Consider the following 19,554-nt stretch of genomic DNA (forward strand, 5'->3'; position numbering starts at 1 on the left):
GGAGGGATAAAGGTAAGGAGACTTGTAGGTCTTGAGATAAGAAAAACTTAATAATCAGAAAAAGAAAAAAAAATAATAAGAATAATAATGATAACTATATATGTGAAGAATGCAGAGTACAATTGCTCACCACCTGCTGATAACAATCCTAGAGGAGTGAAAAGGAACCCCAAACCCAAAATCACAATCCCAGAAAAACAAGCCTGAGCGATTCCCAAGAGAATCCCCCCCTTTCTGGTCAATCCCGGTTAATATACTAAACATGACATAATATGATATGGAATATTTTATTGGCCTATCCAACTGTCAGTTCTGGGCTTTACTAACTGCTACACTTTTCTTCTCCACTCCCCCCTTCCAGTCCTCTCTTCTTGGAAACTGCCCAAGCACAGTGTCCTTGTAGTATCAACATTGTTCTCATAACAATGCTCACTGAAACCAAAACACAGTGCTTTCTAGCTACTAAGAAGAAAATTAACCCTATGCTAGCAAAAACCAGGACAAGCTTGTATGTCAGTACCTGAAAAATGTTGAAGCTATGTGTAAATAATGTGAAATGTATCAGAATTTATTTCTTTCATTTTTATATAGGCAAGTTCAAAAGCATCATCCTTTCTAATAACTGCTACTGAATTTACAGTGATGATGCTGTATTGGTGTGTCAGAAAGGAAAGCTGAAGGCACCTTTTGTTTGCCTCCTCTTCCTTACATACTGCAGCAGCTGGGCTGTCATAAGGGAAAGGGAAGAGATAGTAGCGGTGAAACCTGCTCATGGAAGAGTAGAGCTGCAAGGAAACCATGATTAGTCAAGCTGTGACAAGTGAGAGATGGCACCAGCTAATAACCCTTCTGGCATCAGCATGTGGAAACCATTCCTATTTATTAAGAACTTGTTCTGGGGCAAGCTAGGGAAGCTGAGGGCTGCTGCTTCTGTTTTAATCCCCTGGCATTGAAGTTGATTTGTTTTGTGTTAATTGATTGAAAAATAAAAGTGCATGTATCCAAACAGCCTGTGCATTGTGCAGTTACCCTTTTTTATAAACTTAATATAAATACATATTTTTGGAACCTTTTGTGTATTGTAACCCATTGTATGTAAGAGTAATTAACAGTACATGGTGCCTCTTCTGTTTTTAGCAGCTAACGTCCTTTTATACTCTTGTGTAGGTGTGTAGCTCTATTTGGTGAATGCAAGGATGGATAGAGTGATGTGCATGTGTGTGTAACAGTTTATTTAAAGTGAAAAAGCAAGTTATTTTTTTCTTTGTGGAGGGCTTTAAATAAATATTAAGGACTGAAATACAATAGCAGAAAAATTTTAAGAATAGAGAAAGTTGAAACCATGGGTCTCTTTCCTAAAACCTGTGAACCCATAGGCATGTTTGTGCAGAGGGAAAACTCAGTCTTTGTTAGGTTTTGTTTGACATAATTTCTGAATGTGGGGCTACAGGGATACACAGCACAATCACACTAAAATGTATGATGTTGTCAGGGTTACTGCTGAGGATAAACAGTAGAACTGAGAATGAAATGCAAGAGGTGGTTTTGTGGGTTCTTCGCTGTCAAAAGGGCTGAATGCCTGTGGGCTCTCCCCATCCTTTTCCTATGGGCTCTGATGAGTTGAAGGGCTGTTTTGGGTCAGCTGCAGCTAAGCCACTGGTGCACTGCAGTGAGGGAGCTGCTGTGCCTGGAGGGAAAGGGATGAAGCAAAGCTGAGGGACTTCGGAGGACAAGGCTGGGAGGCTTGGGTAGCTCTCTGGCCAGGGCAGGGCTGGTATCTGCTGTTGGGGTCCACTGCCAGACCGAGAAGTATGGGTTGGTACTTTGTCTTATACTTTTTTCCTTACACATTTTCATTAATGATTATTGGGGTGGTGTGAATGCTTTAGGTTACAGCTTTGTAAATCCGCCTGGAAGCACTTTAAAAGTTATGGGGTGAAAAGGGAGGGAAATGGAAACTTACAGAAGCACGCAGGAACACGGCCTCTTGGAGTGAATTGAGGGTAGGATTTCCTGTCACTGATATGTAGCAAAATATTCTGTTAATCAAAAGGGTTTTTTTGACCTAAGCTAATTTTGATCCTTGCTTGGTTTAGGGAAAACCTTCAGCTTATTTGCAGGACTGCATCATACCCCCTTTTATAGCTGGTTGTGTCAGCGGTTTCCACTGCAAACCCTGCATTAGGGTTCTTGTAACTTAGCTGTATAAATTTGATCTGGACTTTAAAATTGGCATGTATGTTCTTGATTTGGAAGCAAGTATCGAGACTGGCTGGCTAATCTGTTGGCTATGCAAATAATATTGCTGTAGTAAAGGCTGTGAATAATATGATACAGCTCTCAGTTTCCATTGAGCACAGAGGAAGCTTATTTGCCACAAAGAGCAGGTGCACCCATGGCTCTTTTTCATGAAGTGGTAAGCTAGATCCCAAGTGTCCCAAACCTGTTGGGAGTCTGGAGTGTAAGTTGGGTTTTTGCTTCCTTCCTGGGAGAGGAAAAAGGGAAGGAAGAGCTTTGGTGGGCCCGGTTATGCAGGACGCTCCAGAGCACAGCGATACCACCTTTGTGTTGGTGGTGTTCAGCTCTCAGACCTGAGTACACCATGCTCCTGGCTCTGCGGGCTGCCTTGTGCCAGGGCCACACATCAGGAATCAGGTCAGACATGTGAAACTTGTGTGAGGGAGCCGGTACTGCTACAGAGCATAATTGTGCCCCCCCTTGTGTTTTGGGGCAAGGCTGTATTTTCCAAAAATACCGTAAGAGGTGCTTCTCCATGCTTGCAGTGATTCACCAAAGGGGTGCTTTCTGGCATACTTTGAGCCCTATGTACAATTGGGAGCATGCTGTTAAAATACTGGCTATTGGTGCAAGGGGGTACTTTGGTCAGGTGAAATGACACTAGGGATAAATGTAGTAGTAACAGGTAGTGAGTGTAAATATTACCAGGAAGTGTATTATAGCAGGGAGATAAAGCCCTTGTGGTTTGAACTTCTGTGTGAAAAGGCAGAGCATTATTTGATAAGAGAAGTTGTCTGATCACTTATCTTGTGATTCTCCAAGTTCTCCTGTAAAGTTCTTTCTGTGTGTGGTTGTGTTGTGTTTTTGGGGTTGTGGTTATTTTTTTTTTTTAATTATTTTAAATACCTTAATTTAGGGAAGGATATAGACTGAAAGAGAAGCAAGAGTGGTAATGATACAAAGATCATTGTCTGGTTAACTTCTGCTTTGATTATGCATTTCTTTAAACAGAATTGCTATAGCCAGCTGCACGTCAGAAATGCTCAAGGGGTAAAAAATAAGCTGGAGGGATTTCAGGTAGCCTAGGAAGATTTAAATTGGGAGCAATGAATTACATTCTGAGAGAAAGTTGCAGGTGACATTAAAGGATGTTTGTGTGGTGGGGGGACCATTATTTACTGTCAGACTATGAAGTAGTTTCTTTGGGAGAGTGGTTGTGATGCACTATCACATGAACCATTTGTAGCTAGGATTGATTCAAGGGAGGTGGCGTGGAAAAGATGGTGTGGGAGCTTCTGTCTCTAGTCACATAGACCATTTTCTTATGAATAACTGCAATTTAAGTATTTCGTTTATTACTGCCCAAAAGCTAAATAATGACAGTTCAAATAAGAGATGCTTGTCAAGTTTTCTTAGTTGTGTGAGGAAAAATAGATGGTTATGTGTTAATTAGAAGTGAATTAAGCTACAAATTACATTGCTTGAGAGAGATGCACATGTATGTGCACACATGCAATTTTCCTAGAAAGAATATTTCAAAATATCTCATTAAAGCATGAGAGTAAAAAAGCTATTTTTCTTGGGGTTTGGTTTTGTTTAATGTTGGTTACTGCAAAACAAAATAACAGGCTGGCTAAGATTTAACTCAAGAAAATAGTTGTATTCCAGTGTGGTTTGGGCTGTTGGCTTTTAAAAGCCTGAGGTGTAGAATTCTGCTGAGATTACTTTTTATACTGTTCCTTTTGAAGTTGACTATGTACCAAGAATGGGTTTCCTTTTGTTTTGTCTCTGTTTGGAATATACTTTAAAGCAATATTTGCAGTTTGGGAATTCTGATGTTTAAAACAACAACAAAAACTTTTTAATTTTTAATTTTTTCTTCAATCAAACAGAACTGAAATCTAGTATTAGATAGGCGATTTTGTTTATGTTTATCAGAAAGTATCCTGAGCATCTCTGGATGGCATAGGCTGGCTTTTGGCTTTCAGCCATGAAGCTGGTTGCTGCTGAGGGGCAGAAAAGAGGTTTTCTGCTGGGGGCTGTGGGAGTGATTGGCCTCAGCAGGTGCCTGATCATGAAATGTCTCTCCTGCTTGCCTCCCCCTCTGTTGCCAAATGAGCTTCCCAGAGTACAGAGACATGGAACTACGTGGGAGGAAACCTTTCTGGTTTGGCAATTTTGTAGCTTTAAAGTCAGTTGTGTTCACATTAAAAAAAAAACCTTCCTATTTTTTTGTAGCTGCAGTTCATGCTCGATTTTAAAAACTTGCCTCATACTGTAAATACAGAATTAAAACAGATCCATCAAGGACTTAAAGAATATTTGTGGGGCTTTGAAGTTAGTTTGATTCATAGGTAGACAGTTTTATAATTTTAATGCTATATTCTTCTGTGCATATGTTTTTTTGCATTGATTCCATTTGTTTCCACATATATATTTAATAAAGGTATCTTTTAAGGATATACTTTTTTCCACTAGGAATCAAGCATTAAGTGCTTTTTTGCTTTTGTTCATCACTTTACTAATCTTTTAGTATTTAAGCATGGGTAATGCTGTAGTTCACTGGTGACTTATGCCAGATAATTTTACTAAGCTAAGGTTAAATTTGCAGTTAAGAACAAAATCACTCATACAGGACAAAAAAAAGTGTTACAAAAGTAGTAATGAGTTTTTAAGAACAAAATCACTCATACAGGACTCAAAAAAAAAGTGTTACAAAAGTAGTAATGAGTTATAAATGCCATTTCAAAACTTCCTGTATTTTAGCACCTAAACCTTTTTACATCTTCTGCATCTGTTGAATTTTTCAAAATCTAGGTGAAAAAAATAAAATAGAGTTAGTTTTCATTGTGACAAGGAATATGGGGAACCTTTCTTTCAGTTTTGTTTTGAATATGTACACATTTCTGCATACATAATCCCGAGGATGTATATGGATTTATTGTTTGTAACGGTAATGCACAGCTACAAGGCTAAGAAGTGTCAAAACTGAAGCTCCTGGGTTATAAAAATGCCTATAGTGTAGAAAATATCGTTAATTATTTCAAGTGTTCTAATTCCTCCTATTGTGTTCAGTGTAGATATTTGTTTATTTTTATATACCTGTTCTTGTAATTATATTCCTCTTGCATCTGTGGTAAAACTCTGCCCTTGTAGCTTCAGTCTCACTTCATTAGAGGTGCTCCACAAGCCAAGGATGCTGGCTGGTACTCTTCAGGAAGACTTGTACTCCAGCTGAGATTTCCTAGAAGTACCAACTTCATCTCTCTTGGTTAGTCAGATCTTTTAGCTGAAATTAGTAGGTGTTATGTGGAAGTCTTATTCATTGTATCTAGATAAGGAGATTACTACTCTGACATCCCTCTGCATGTGCATTTCTTCACACTCTTGTCCAGTAGTTTGTTTGTTCAGGTGTGTCTTGTGACAGCCTCACCTGATTCAGTCCCCTGCCTGTACAGCAGATCTTGTGGATGTAGTCAGGGGCTCATCATGCTTCATGGGACCTGAATGCTTTTTTCCTCATCTCCAGGGTGCACTTTCCAACCGTGTTTTTCAGGCATTTTCAGCCTGGGTTTTTGCAGAAATTATTTTACAACTCTCTCCCATGTGTGCTTGCAAAGAGCTTCATCCCCAGTAGGCAACAGTTTAAAAGTGACCTTTTGAAAGTCAGGTGATTAGTTGTAGGTTGTGTGTTGGTCACCAGAATCAAACAAAAAAAAGTGATATTTTTTATTTATTTATTAGTTTTATTTTATACTTCTTTGGATCATAAGGCCCCTCCTGCCCCCATGAAAACAGTCACCCTGAAGCCTGCTTTTGAAGTCTTGCTGCTGAATGTGTAAGTTGCTTTTTTCATCACAAACTTCAATGCCTGAACACCATGCACATCTGCATATATTTGGAGAAAGCTAAGTTTTATTCACTTCAGCAGTCCAATCACAAAGCATAGTGATCTGTTTGACCTTTAGCTTTTAGTGCCCTCACGTTCCTTTCCCTTTTCCAGACCTTGCTGACAAATGTCAGCATGCCATAACATATCGGTTTAGGGATCCGTTTATGGTAGGTTCCACCCCTCACCCAAAGGTTTAGGGATCTTCCCTATAAATAGCTACATTGGTCATAGCTTTCTATATGCTTGTAGGGTTCCCTGATCTGTGTTTTATAGTAACCAGGTCTCTTAGCTCAGATTTTTGGTATGAACACCAAATTTTGGAGGAATTTTGGCTTTCTTGAAGTCTTTTCTAAAAGGATGCACCAGACCAGTTGTAATTCTGATGAATTTAGCAAGTCAGTAAGTTTTTTCTGAAACTAGTGCAATTGCATCTCCTTTTTTGTCTTCTACTTTTCTTACACAGGACTTGCTCTGGTAACTTTCCCTTGTTAGCACCCTTTGTTTTCAGTTCTGGGTAAAATTGCTTTGTGGACTTGTAATGCTGAGGAACTAGTTGCTATTTTGAATCTGAGAGATGACAAGTCTTCTGACATCTCAGGCCTCCCCTTTCACCAGAATGATGTATTTGATAGTGTAAGACTAACAATAAATGGAAGGATTTTTCTGGTTTTGTTTGAATTTTTGGCTGTTGTTTTTAGTTGCTAAAGACTGCTACTGCAGATGTCTGTGGGATGTAGATTAATGTTGAAAAATGCTGGCCATGATCCACTGAATGTGAAATTTCCTGCTTTCAGTCTGTATGTTGTCAAATTGTATATTTTTGGAGTATTGCATTTGCGTTTGTCTTACAGCATTACACATTTCCCCCCCCCGTTAAAGTATTTGCCTTCAGATGCAGTCACAGCTGTCATGTATTATAGTCTCCGAGATTTTAGGAAAGCCTTAACCATATCAGGTAGGCTGATGGGACACTTTCCACGGGTTTACCGACAAGTGACTGTTTATACACAAATTCAGACTGTGTCCCTGGTATTTCATGTACTTCTACCCCTTTGCCATAGAAAGTTTTCAAGACCTAGTCTTGCTTCTCCTGTTGAAGTGGATGGTGGAGAGTGGTGACTGTATTCTGTGGTTGGTCATTGTCAAAAGGAACCACAAGGAACCAAAACTTCTTGGTCCTACTGAATGAACTAAACCAGAAGCAGTTAAAAACCAGCGTAGATCAAAGCCTTCCTTCTGCCTTGCTTTGAGAAGTCACTTATTAGAGCATGACTGTGGCCCAAGGTGTGAACTCCACTTCTGGAAATAAAGATGAAGTAATTCTACTGTTTGCAGCACCTCCCTAAAACGTAGCAGTTTTTTCAAGGAACAGACTGATGCAGGCAAAGGAAAGAATTAAGTTTTTTTTATGTAAAGCACAAGCAGCTACAACTCTCTGCTGTAAGACAGGAAATATATCTCGAAACAAAGAGGGAATTTGTGCCATCTAGGACTACTCTTTGCAGACAGCTATGAAATGATTAGCATATTGAGAACTAGGGATAGAAATCAGTGTGTAGAACTTACCATGTGTTGCTTTATTTCTATTTCTATTCTTGGGAATAAAGCTAGTCGAAATTCAGTGTCATCAGATGAAGAGATTAATTTATTATTCAGTTGGGGTCAATAATGTGAACTTTACAAAGGTTTCTGTTGCAAGACTTTCTCATTCAAGTGTACCAAAGGCAGTTGAGCTGAGCTTTGGCATTGACGTTGATCAAAGAGGCAGACTGCTCAAGAGGCCTTTCTTAGTCAGATCTGAATATGCTGTGTGTCACTGGGGGCTGTAAACCTACTGAGAGAAAGGCAAAAAAAAAAGTCCTGTAACTGGTCAGTCTGTGATGTTGAACTTATGACTTTCTAGTAGTTGCAGCTGGGGAAAAGTCAGCTTCACTGTTAATGAAGCTTTGCATGCATATGGCCAGTCATTAACAAATATATAAACTCTGAAGAGATCATTTACATAGAAAATCTAGAATAAAAAAGCTGGTTTACAGACTCCTTCTCTCGTGAGAAAAATTTAATATATGAAGAGACAAGAGGCTGGAATTTGGCATCCAGGAAACTATGTGTGTATCCTTGCTTGTGTCCCTTGGTGAATGTGCACAGCTTCCAGACAGTAAAGTAGAAGTGGAGTTTGATTTTCAAAAAACCACGATACTGTGCAATACTTTTCCTGTCTTTCAAGTGAAATGAGAACAAGAACCTATAAATACTGCTTCGCCAGAAAGAAAGATAGTGCAGCAACTTTCACAAGGACACACTCAAAAAGGAGAAAGATTTTTCTTTTCCCACCTTTTTCTTTCTACAAAACAACATTCTGAATAAGATGTCATGGTCCTGTATTCAAAGAATAGAAACATAAACCATCCAAGTTTCTTACGTAACCGTTCTTGTGATATTTCAGCTTAATGATGGTGGCAAGGCAGCGCAAGCACACGTGGGGATAGGTGATGTGGTTCTCACCATTGATGGGATAAGTACAGATGGGATGACTCATCTAGAAGCACAAAACAAGATCAAGGCGTGTACAGGCAATTTGAACATGACTCTGCAAAGGTAAGACACCTTGTCCTTTTTTTTTAAAAAAAAAAAAAGAATTAATCATCATAGTAATAATTGTTTGGAGGATAAAAACATGTAAGTGGTTTGGCAAAGTGCATGGAGTTAAGTGGTCATGATTGAAAGATGTGCTGCTGTAGCCTGTAATGTTATCTTGATTTATAGCATTTTAGAAAGCTTATTACATGTTAAGTATGTGAGTTGACAAAGACCTTTTCCAGTCTTCTGTCATCTACTCTATATTGAATGAAGTCTAGTTCCTCTTCCTTTTGAGCTTCAGTTTTGTTAACACTAGTTTGATTAAAAACAGGTCTTATCCAGGGTCATTTTCCTTGCCCCTCCCCTGACTGACTAGGAGCATTAATTTTTTTGTATCGAGTTCTACATTGTCATCTTTATTGACAAACAGAATGATGCATTTAAACAGTTAACCTCTAAATTATATGGATGAAAATACTGCAGCTCAGAGTCAAGGAGAGGTGTTTTCCAAAGCAATACTACCATTTCACAAAGTAGCAGCTTCTCTTTGCTGATTGCAACACCTACAGCTTCGTCCAGTCTCCCCGTTCCTGAAACAGACAGTTTATTGAATCTCTGGGACTATGTTTTGGGAGGAGTTGAAAGAAGGGAGCAGGATGTTCACGTGTGAGTTATTGGAACTGAAGCAGGAAGAGCAGCAGCCCAAGCAAGAAATTCTTTCAAGCTCTCAAAAGTCTCCCAGGGCTAAATATTGGCTTTTATTAGAAGACTGCTATTTTTATTTAATGATGTGAATAGCATCTTGGAGGAGGGTTGGCCTCTGAAGCCATCAGACAATGAGAACCATCTTTTCTTGTTATCAAAGAAAACAAAAGTAGTTTCACCCTGTGATTGCTGTTCATACCCACCTTCAGCAGTGGAAAGTTCCTTGATGAGTGCTGGTTGGGGCCCTTAACAGTGTGTCTTCACCAATTACTACATTTTCTGGCAAATTTTTCTGCCGTTAACGAAAGGACTGCCTCTCTCTGGGAGTTCATTGGTGTAAGAATAAAAGAGATGACATGGTGTAGGTCTAACAAACATCCACCTCTCCGCAGTGGTGGCACTTGTTCTCAGCCTATGTGATGTGTAGTTGAATTGTTGTATGAGTGCTTTTTTTTTTTTTTCTAAGAGACACTGAACAACAGTTCAGCTCTGCTTGTTATTTCTTTTTTTTCCTGTACTTTGGTCCTCAGCTACCTTTAACAAGGGATTCCCTTTGCTCAGCCTCTGAAGAAAGGAGTATCTTGAGGGCATCTTGTCGAGTGAAACTTACAAAGTTGTCATTAAAAGTTTCTGGATGAAGTGGAAGTATTATACCAGCTCATCAGAAGTATCACACATTGTTTCTAGTGTGTTACTTGCTTTTCTGCCTCTTTAGGAGGTGGACAGGCAGAAATGCACTTTCCAGGAGCCCACTGAGTCACTCCAGCAGGCAGCTGAGAGTGTAGGGGTTTGGCCCACTTTCTCCTGTCACCATAAATTGATGGGCAGGGTTAATATCAGATATAGGAAAGGAATAGCAGGCGTGTCTCAGTCAGGCAATAACTTGTCTGAGGCTGGTTCTGGTTTGGTGCAGGGATGAGTGGTTTGAAAATCAAATTAATCATGAGTTAGCCTGGTTCCCTCCAGTTCTCACCCTTCCTACTCAGTGTAGCATCTGACTCACCACATCAGCTACCTGACAGCTGAAGGCTAAGCCAGGATCTGACTAGCAGAGATCAAAGGAATAGCCTCAGTCCCAGCATCTGGGGGTGGCACAGATGTCCTGTCTTGCAGCTCTGCTGGCCTGCAATCCCATGCTCTCAGCTGTTTCTAATTCTCTCTGGATCCCATGAAACCAAAGACATAGAAAGTGCTCTCCCAGCTCCTCTGACTATGAAAACTTCCTTGCTCTGATTGCTATTTAGCAGGAGATTTGCTTCAGTTGTTTATTTGGTTTTTTTTAGCCTGGAAGAAAGTACTTCTTAGAGTCAGACTAGCTCACACTAACTGGCTGTCCATGGGAAGGACAGCTTGAGGCTATAAACAGGGTGGCAAGATAAACCATTTTAATATTGAGGGATCTCCATAAATACATTCTTCTGATCTTGCCTCTTCTCTGAAAACAAAAGCAAACTAAATTAAATATTTTGAGCCATTATTGTTTGTGTGCAAGGTTAAAGAGATGCTGTCAGTGTGAAACTATGCTGCCCTTCAAAACATGAGTTATTGCCATAGATAGGAAAATCTGATATATCTATTTTTTTTTAACTGGGTTAATAATCTTTAGGATTTTTTACACTTCTCTGAGCTTTTATCTACTGCCACACAGACTACTAATAGTTTGAACTACAGTGCAAGAATGCTGAGGGTATTCTTGAAAGCAAATATGAATTCTTCGATACTGCCCTAGTCTGCTGCTCCTTTAAAGGAATGCAATGATCAGTTGGTTAGTGGTGTTACTTTGAGGTCCAAGAAAACTGTGAGATTGTTATGCCTTGAGCTAATGGCTTTTACACTGTGTCTGTATTCATGTGCTATTACATGAAAGATGTTAAAGAACTCAGTTTGATCAAATTAGTTGTAGGAACCAGAATATATTTTATAAGTTCATGTTGAAACATTTCTGGTGGTAGCACAGAGTGACCTTTATTTATGATAAGCTGTAAGTAGTACTGTGCACTCATCTATGGATGCTCTTTACTCTTGATCAGTTATAATTTGACACAGATTCATGTGGATTATGGGGAAATTAATATAGTGGTGCAGACTTAAATGTAAAGCGTAATGTGAAAATAACGTCAGTATGAGGAGAAATGGCTGGGTATACCAGCAGCCTCAGGGTATGTCGGAGGTGGGGCTGGCTGTGCTGTTTGCTAGGCAGGGACTAACTAAAATAATCAGTAGTTATTTGAACAAGAAACCTTGAAAAAATAAACCTTGAAAAAGGATATTGCTCTGGCTTTTTAGTTTTTTTCCTTTTTTTGTGTGTGTTGATCAAAATGATAGTTGATAGAAAAGCAGTGATACACTCTAGGGATTAGTAGACCAGTGAACTTGAGTGAGTCCCATCTGAGGTGGATGGATTCCAGCATCCCAGTTTGCACGGTGGCCAGGGCACAGTGACAGCCTGCCTTTTAAGAGGTACAAAGGAAACAACTTTGTGGGTCTATGTGGCAAAGGCAAGAGAGGAAATTCTTTATTATTGGCTTCCTTATTAAAAATATTTTAACTTGATACACTTTTGTACTGCTGGTCAGGCTGTCATCTGACTTCCTCTATTCTTTATGTGCAAAGTGGAAAAAATAAAATGAAGAGAAACAAAATAAAGGGCAAGAAGTAGCTTGCCTTAGATCTTGGAAGGGATTTTTAAAGCAATGCCTTCAAAAACTTACAGATTTAACACTGTATATTTATGGAGGCAGATGTGCACGTACCTCTTGTGGAAAAACAATTTAGATGTTTCGTAACTTGTAAATGAATGTTGGCAAAATATTTTAAGGGAGAATAAAAGCTCCCTTTTTTCCTGTGTAAGGCAATATCACACGTTGGGGTTTTAAATACGGAGTTGTTCTCTCCCTCTGAAAGGAACTGGAATTACAGCTGTAACAACTGCAAATCCACTTTGCTTAAATACAAATAGATAAAATTGTGCCTGCCAGCCATGTACATTACTAGGTGCCTAATATTTGCATGTGTTGTCATATATATTCAGGGATATATCTTTAAAATAAATTAGTTCTGTAAACAAGTATCACTGTGTATTATGAAGGTTATAATTTTTACATTGTGAAATAAAAATAAAATTTTGATGTGTTTTTTGTTTCTTTTTAATATTGGATATGGCTCTAGAATTTTGGGGGGAGGTTTTTTGTAACATGGAATTCTAAGTTCCTGATTTTTTTTTATTTTTTTTTTTACATTAAATGCATTGGATAGGGAATTTTTCTTTCTATGCATCCCTCCCTCCCCAAGATCTTGCTGTTTTGCACCCCAGTATTTTATTTTCAGTTAAAGCTCTCTCCTGGTTCCCATGAGGACAGATGGAAGCCAGATACTTGTTTTTTGGATATATTTTAAAGTTCAGTAACTTAGCATGGACTTCCATAAATAAATCTGTAAGTTGCTGAACAGCTAAGAGCCACCACTGATTTTTAAATATTGGTTTTGGGGTCTGTTTCTCCAGGTTCCTGCCTTAATGATTCTTTGGAAGTGAGAAAGATAAAGAATTGTGTATTTCTACTGTTACATGAGATTATGATACCCATGAAACTTCTGGAAAAAGTGTCAGTGAGAAATACAGGGATTAAAATACAAATAAACAAAAACCACAGAAAAGCCTGGGAAGTTTTTTTGCTTTTATAATATAGAACTTATTTACCTATGTATTTCATAAAACAGATCTGTACAGCTACAGTGTACTTCATAAAGGATTTACTTTCACCTGTCCCTATGAATTTATACATTTAGGACAAAAGGCATCAGGATCACTCAGCTTGGGAAGTGAAAGGAGGATTCTTGCTATACTGGAGTGCTTCAGAAATATTTTTGGGTGTTGTAGATCAGCAATGAGCAGTTAATTCAGTTCTGCTTCCAGCTCTTCAAGGGATGACTTTATGGATTTTTGCAAATGAACATGGGTGTTGCAAAGCAATAGATGAATTTCAGTGATGGCTACAGGTTTGGGTTTTTGTTTTTTTGTTTGTTTGATTCCCCACCCCCCAGGGTTGTCCAAGTGCCACAGGTGAGGCTAAGACTTCTTGGGTATTTTTTATGTCCATGTTGACGGGACTTGGAGCCAAAATTCAGATGAGCCTTAGGGCTGAGCTCTGCAGTTGGTAAACTCAAGTGTTAAAAACGGTGATGCTTATTTTATCTGCCTGCCTGAGTATGAAGCTTTTATTGTACCATTTTCCTTCATCAGGTTTTCATTCAGGAAACAAAGTCTAGACTTATAGCTTAAGGACAGCTGAAATTCTCATGACTTGAAGTGGGGTAATAGGGAAAAAATGTTATGGATCATTTGATTTCTGTTTTCCAAGGTAATTTTTCAAGTTATCAATTTCAGAAAGGTTTGTAGTAAGACTAGCTCAGTATGCTTTTTACATACTATTTTTATTGTTCCCAGTTTTGTTTTTGTTAAAAAACAATATAATGATATTACCATTTATTGCTTTGAGAGCCCTCCTCTAATCTGGAAATGCACAGGATGAAGAGCATTTTGCTGTATGGGGAATGTGCATTCTTACCATCTAAATGGACAAAATGGATGTTCTTCCTATTTTGAAGATGGGAAAGTGAAGTGCTTTGATGTAGATCGAGAAACTGGAGTCCTTTGCTCCTCGGGTGTTGAAATATTCATCCAGTGTAGGTTAGCTGTAAATTATTTAATTTCATAAAAATTAAAAAAACAAAACAAAACAAAACAAAAAACAAAAAAACCAGCAGTGTGGAGAATGGCACTGTGGAACCCAAGAGCCACTGTTACAGGGGAATCTGAAGTCCTAAGGTTTAAAAGTTTAAATTGTCTTCATAGAAAGGTGAGATAATAGTGTATCTGCTAAATAAAATGGCAGGAGAGGCTATTACAAGAAAAATAAGAGGAAGAGCAAACAGAAGAATATAAGTGTACAAAGGATTTCAAACTATTAACAATACAGGCTTCACTATAGATGATGATTAAAACTCATGCTCTCAGGTTTGAGTCATGGGTTCCTTGGGGTGGATATTCTGTTTCCATAAACCATATAAGGATGAGCTTTAAGAAAGCTATGATAAGAATGCACTCGGAAGTCTTACTTTCTCCAACTTTGGTTTACTAATCATCATTTCCCTTACATAGGCATTTTGACTTTAGTTTTGTTCTTCAACAATTTGCTTTTTTAGCCTATAGAAGGTTGTTTGTCCTGTGCCAGTTGAACACAGGCAATAAATTGGTTTAAAGCATCACAGAAGACCAGGCAAGAAAAGTAGTAAGGCAAAAAAAGAAGTATTGCCCTCAGAGTTTATTGGTTAAAAGTATCTGGTGACTTGTTTTGTAGTCCCTCTCATGATCACCGAATTTCTATTTAAGAGGCATTCAACTCGTGTTTTCAGAAGTTTTTGTTGAGGGGATGGAAGAGGAAGAGAGCTGTGCCAGTGGGGCTGTAATGAGGGGCCAGCCTGGAGAGCAGGTGGACAGGAGTACTGGTACAGGCTGCTGGCACTGCTCTTGGGAGCCATTTTCATTATGGAAGAGTGAAGGATCATGTGCCCACCTGGTGTGGGGCTGCCTGTCCAGCCAGACCCTTGTCCTGCCTGCTTAGGGGTTTGTTCTGTGGCTCTAGCCTGTTGAACAGGGCTGAGGAGAAATGTCACGCGGAGCTGGGGCTGGCCCAGCCTGATGTGCTCGATGGCAGCTAACCGAGATATTTGGTACGTACCTCAGTGAGGAGATAAGTGGTCCAAGGTTGCCCGCCTTGCGGCATGGAAGTCAGCCAGTGCTTTTGTCAGCCTGACCTTTGGGCCTGGAGGTAACCCAACCTGCAGGACTAGTGCTGCTCTGTGATGTACAGTAACCACGTGCTGCTGAGAAAGTCGCTTTTAATCTGCAAATTTGCAGAATTTGTTTCTGAGCCAGTGTATTTTTGAGGTAAATCCCACGAACTCTGCAGGCTCTTCAAATTCTTGTGAGCTTGGTAAACACCAGCTTCAGGACTTGGAGGTGAGGCATTGCTGGTTTATAGCCTGGTGGTTTTCACCTCTCTTGGCTCTGCTGATGGTGTCTTATTGAAGACTTCCTTCTCTCCTTGGAGCATGGGCTGCTGCCTTCCCAGGCCATGATCAAGACCATGGCTGCTGGTGCCAGCCCAAGGTGCAGGGTGACAGCTGACCTGAAGCCTTGAAGGCTCATATCCTTGCATCTTAACAGGTGCTTTTCTAAAGCTGAAAGGGTTTTTGTGTGTGGCTTTTTATGCTGTACGTTGCAGTGCAAGCAACTGAGTCATATCAAGTTCTCCTGTTTTATCTGGTTTTGAAATAAGGCAGTGTTGGGTAAAATGTTGTCCAAAGAATTCAAAGCTAATGAAGATGCCAGTTTCTTCTTAAAATACAAAGGTGTATTGATATATATGCCCCCCCCATCCCCCCCCCCCCCTTTTTTTTTTTTTCTTAATTGGATGCAAGGTAGAAAGCTTTTGCTCCTAACTTAGTAGCTGAACAGGTTTTGCTAGCTAAGCCATGCCTTTGGAAAGCCTGCCCACAAACTAAATAAATGGAAGGGTACAGCTCTTGCTTCCAGCTGGAATTCAAAATCTTTTGTTGTGCACGGCACTTTGCTGCATGTCAGCTAGCAATTAGATGAACCACAAAACATGCTGAAGCTAAGTGAACCTGACAAACTAAAGACTTGCCTGGAAGTTCAAAGGAGAGTTGCTGGGATGAAAATGGATGGTTGCAGGGTAAAAATGAAGTACAGTGACTTTTGCAGGATTGTACCTACCCATCTGCCAGGAAAAATGAGTGAGTTGAAGTCAAGCCATAGCAGCCTTCCTCACGTTGTGTACCTTGGAGCCTTCCTGGGGATCTTTAGAGCAGGATTTGTAAAGGCCATTCAGTTTCTTGAGGTTGATACTGTGTGTAGCACAGGAACATAAATACAGTAGTAAATATAGTGTACAATACTAGGTGCCAAAAGTAGATCATTATAGATAGTGTACAACGCTAGGTGCCAAAAGTAAACCATTATTTACTGAGTGTCAAGGTGCTTCCTTCAAGTTCAAAGACTTTTTTAAACTTTAATTTCAGTTGCACTCCTGCCCCCACCCCTCCATCATTAATACCAGCATGAGGGGGGAAAAAAAAGGCAAAGAAAATGAAACATTTAATTCAGTGAAGGTTGAGGAAGAAACATAATGTGTGAGGGATTTTTTTGTTGTTTGTTTGTTTGTTTGTTTTTTAGTTTGTTTGCCCCCAGGGAAATGCAAAATATCACCTTTGAGTTGCAGCAATTGCAGCAAATTTACCATTATGCTTTTGAGGTTTTGTCTACATGCTGTATCATGGTGGGCCAAACCAGAGGGCAGTCAGATGAGGAGGATATTTCAAAAGCCCACCTTCATTTGTGTGCAGATACGGAGGCCATCATCAAGTAACTGCCACTCACAAGCTGGGAGCCTGTAAATTCAATCTGGAATAAATTTTCAGGATTCCTACCCTTATAGACCAAGTCCTTGACAGAATAAGAGTTGGTCAAATGAGAGGCTGTTTGGGATGTTAGCTCAGATATTATAATCAGCAGAGCCTTACAAACAGCTGCGTGGGAAATGAGTTGGGGCATTACTATTTGAAGGGTAATGAGTGCTTGTGGGACAAGGTTTGCAAGTCTTGTGCAATCTGAGAATCTCTCACTGAAAATGGAGGGAGAAAGTGTTGGATCCCAGAAGTTCCTACCTCTTTGCAGTGGATCGAGTGGTAACTAAAGGGCCTTAACCAGTGGTCTTTCTTTTTTCTATTAACCAGTGAGAAATTTCTGTGCCTTTGCTTTGTACGAGCTGTTGCATGGCACAGACACTGTCAAATATGGAAAAATCTAATTCTGAACTTCGTCTCTTGATATTTTTTTTAGTTGCTTGTTTTCAGACAAGGAAGTAAAGATTAAAAAAAAAAAATTGTATAAGTGATTTTGCTGACCCTATAGATGTTTTCTGTGAGGTCTGAAACCATGCATATCTTTCAGATATGTTAGGACTAACCAAAGAATAAATGTTTATCATCTGTTGTTATAATGGACTATATTATTTAATTCCTACATTTAAGGTAAATATGAAAATAATTACCTTCCATTATAGTTCTGCTATAGGGATTAAACTACTCTGATGTACAATGATATGAGACTTTTCTAAAACAAAGATTAAATTGCTAAAACAAAAAAGATGCAGTGCAAAAGATCATACAAGTTTTAAAAGTGCTTTTACAGAAGCAGATCATTAGAAAGTTCATAGTTTTGGCTTGATGTTTAGATGTATAGTACTTTAGGAGCCTATTTTCACTCTACTTTAAAACTAAACTAAAACAGCTGAGACATGACATGGTTGATTCTGTCTGGGAAGACAGGAAAAAACAGTGATGACTTATTCAGATGTATTTTACCTGAAATTGTGTACTTCAGTGGGAGATATATTTCAGTGGAAATTAGAGCATCTGATTTGATCTCATCATGTGCTGTATGGCCAGTATGCTTCAGTATGTGACGTGAGGACCAGTTGCAGTGCTCTGCCTAGTGAGTAAAAGACAAGTTAATGATAATGCTTGTGATTTAAAATTATTTTCTACAATACCAATAGCTTTCACCTGTCCTTCTGAATTTGAAGAAGTTGAGTTGAGGGAGTACCTTTGTGGGCAGCAGAGAATCACCTAATGTATTCCACATGTTTTGACTTATGTGTTCTTACTGTAAGCAAGAGCTACCATTTGCAAGCTTAAATTTAATACAGAAAATATGTCTAGGTTGATTGCAGTGATAACTAGTGTTACTAGGAGTCTGACCATTGCCTAACGGTAATCTGCAGGTTGTGAACTCCTCAAGTTAGTTTTGTTTGTCTTCTAAGTTGATTTACATTCCTGGTGTTGAAAAGACTTTTCATTGCTATTGAAGGGTGGAAGCAGAACATGCAATACATGTTCAAACATCCTCACTTTGAAGAGGCGCGACTCTTCTTAAGCAATCTTTAACAGTGTAGATGCTTCCAAGTAGTAGATTGAATTTATTTCCAAAACATTAAATATATTTATTTTAGGAATGCAGGAACAAAACTGACCTAATCTTCATTATGGAAGTCTAAAAAACATCTTGAAAACCACAGGAGTTAATTTTGCTGACTATTGTTATCTACATAATGTGCAATAAAGCTTCTATTTAATAGGTAGAAGTGCCAACTTCCTGCATGAGGGGGAAAGTGTTTACTGTCAGCTGATGGTGCAATATCAAATCAGCCTTTCTGTAGTCATCATATCCCAGGTGTTTTGGGTTATACCACCATTTTAAAGACCTGTAGTGACCATAGAAGTTTACTCTGTGTTTTTTATTTTTCCTTATATCTTCTCCTCACACAGATGATGCTGAAAAGCATGTTGTAGGGGCTTTTGTTTTGTTTTGCATTTTTGGTTGGGGTTTTTTTTTGGGGGGGGCGTGGTGGTGGGAAGTTGATTTTTGGGTTTGGTTTAGGTTTGTTTCAGAAAAAGGTAGAAATAGAGCCATTGAATACTTCAGATTTTGATGGCTGATAGGCAAGCAATATTGTTTGCTCTTAGTGTGATTTCCTGGTTAAGTCCTGCTTTTAGTTATTCTAAGGAAAAGGTTCATAGCTGTGTTTCAGGAAGCTCTTTTGGTAATGGTTTTCTTCCCATTTAGAAATAATCTTCAGAGGGGAGTGTAGTTTTTTCTTTAATGAGTTTCAGCAAGCCATCAGAAAAGTGATATTGTAATTTTGCTATATTTTGTTTTATTAAAGTGATCTTTATGGAGTATTATTCTCCAGGAGACCTTTGATTTGATTCTGGCTTTCATTTCCTTATTTTTAATTGACTTCCGTGGTATCTCAGTGAGTCATGGATACTCCATAAGCACCGCAGCATATTGGAGCAAACTTTTTTTGTCCTTTAGTAATATTATCTACTATGTGTGGCAGCTAATTACAGCTTTTTTTAAGATGCTCTGTTACTTGCAAAATGTTTTCTGTTAGGGGTCTTGATATTTTAGGTGCTATTTTATTTGTCAGAACTGATAGTGTTTAAGCATAGGTTTTAGAATCATGTTTTCTAGTTCCATATCTGGATTTTCAGCA

The 19,554-nt window shown here is 38.9% G+C and overlaps 1 protein-coding gene across 1 annotated transcript in view; it reads left to right on the top strand.

The window, feature by feature from the left end:
* Nucleotides 1-6,241: 6,241 nt before the first annotated feature.
* LOC104520633 (PDZ and LIM domain protein 5) overlaps nt 6,242-19,554 on the top strand; it is a gene marked incomplete at its 5' end in the record, with an annotated part of 88,739 nt that continues 75,426 nt past the window's right edge. The window contains 2 exons of the mRNA XM_029083606.1: nt 6,242-6,297; nt 8,577-8,728. Coding sequence (XP_028939439.1) covers nt 6,242-6,297; nt 8,577-8,728 — 208 coding nt within the window. The remainder of the gene's footprint in view (nt 6,298-8,576; nt 8,729-19,554) is intronic.

This window comes from Antrostomus carolinensis, unplaced genomic scaffold (assembly GCF_000700745.2).
Source record: "Antrostomus carolinensis isolate BGI_N321 unplaced genomic scaffold, ASM70074v2 scaffold3520, whole genome shotgun sequence".
NCBI classification, from domain to species: Eukaryota; Metazoa; Chordata; class Aves; order Caprimulgiformes; family Caprimulgidae; genus Antrostomus; species Antrostomus carolinensis.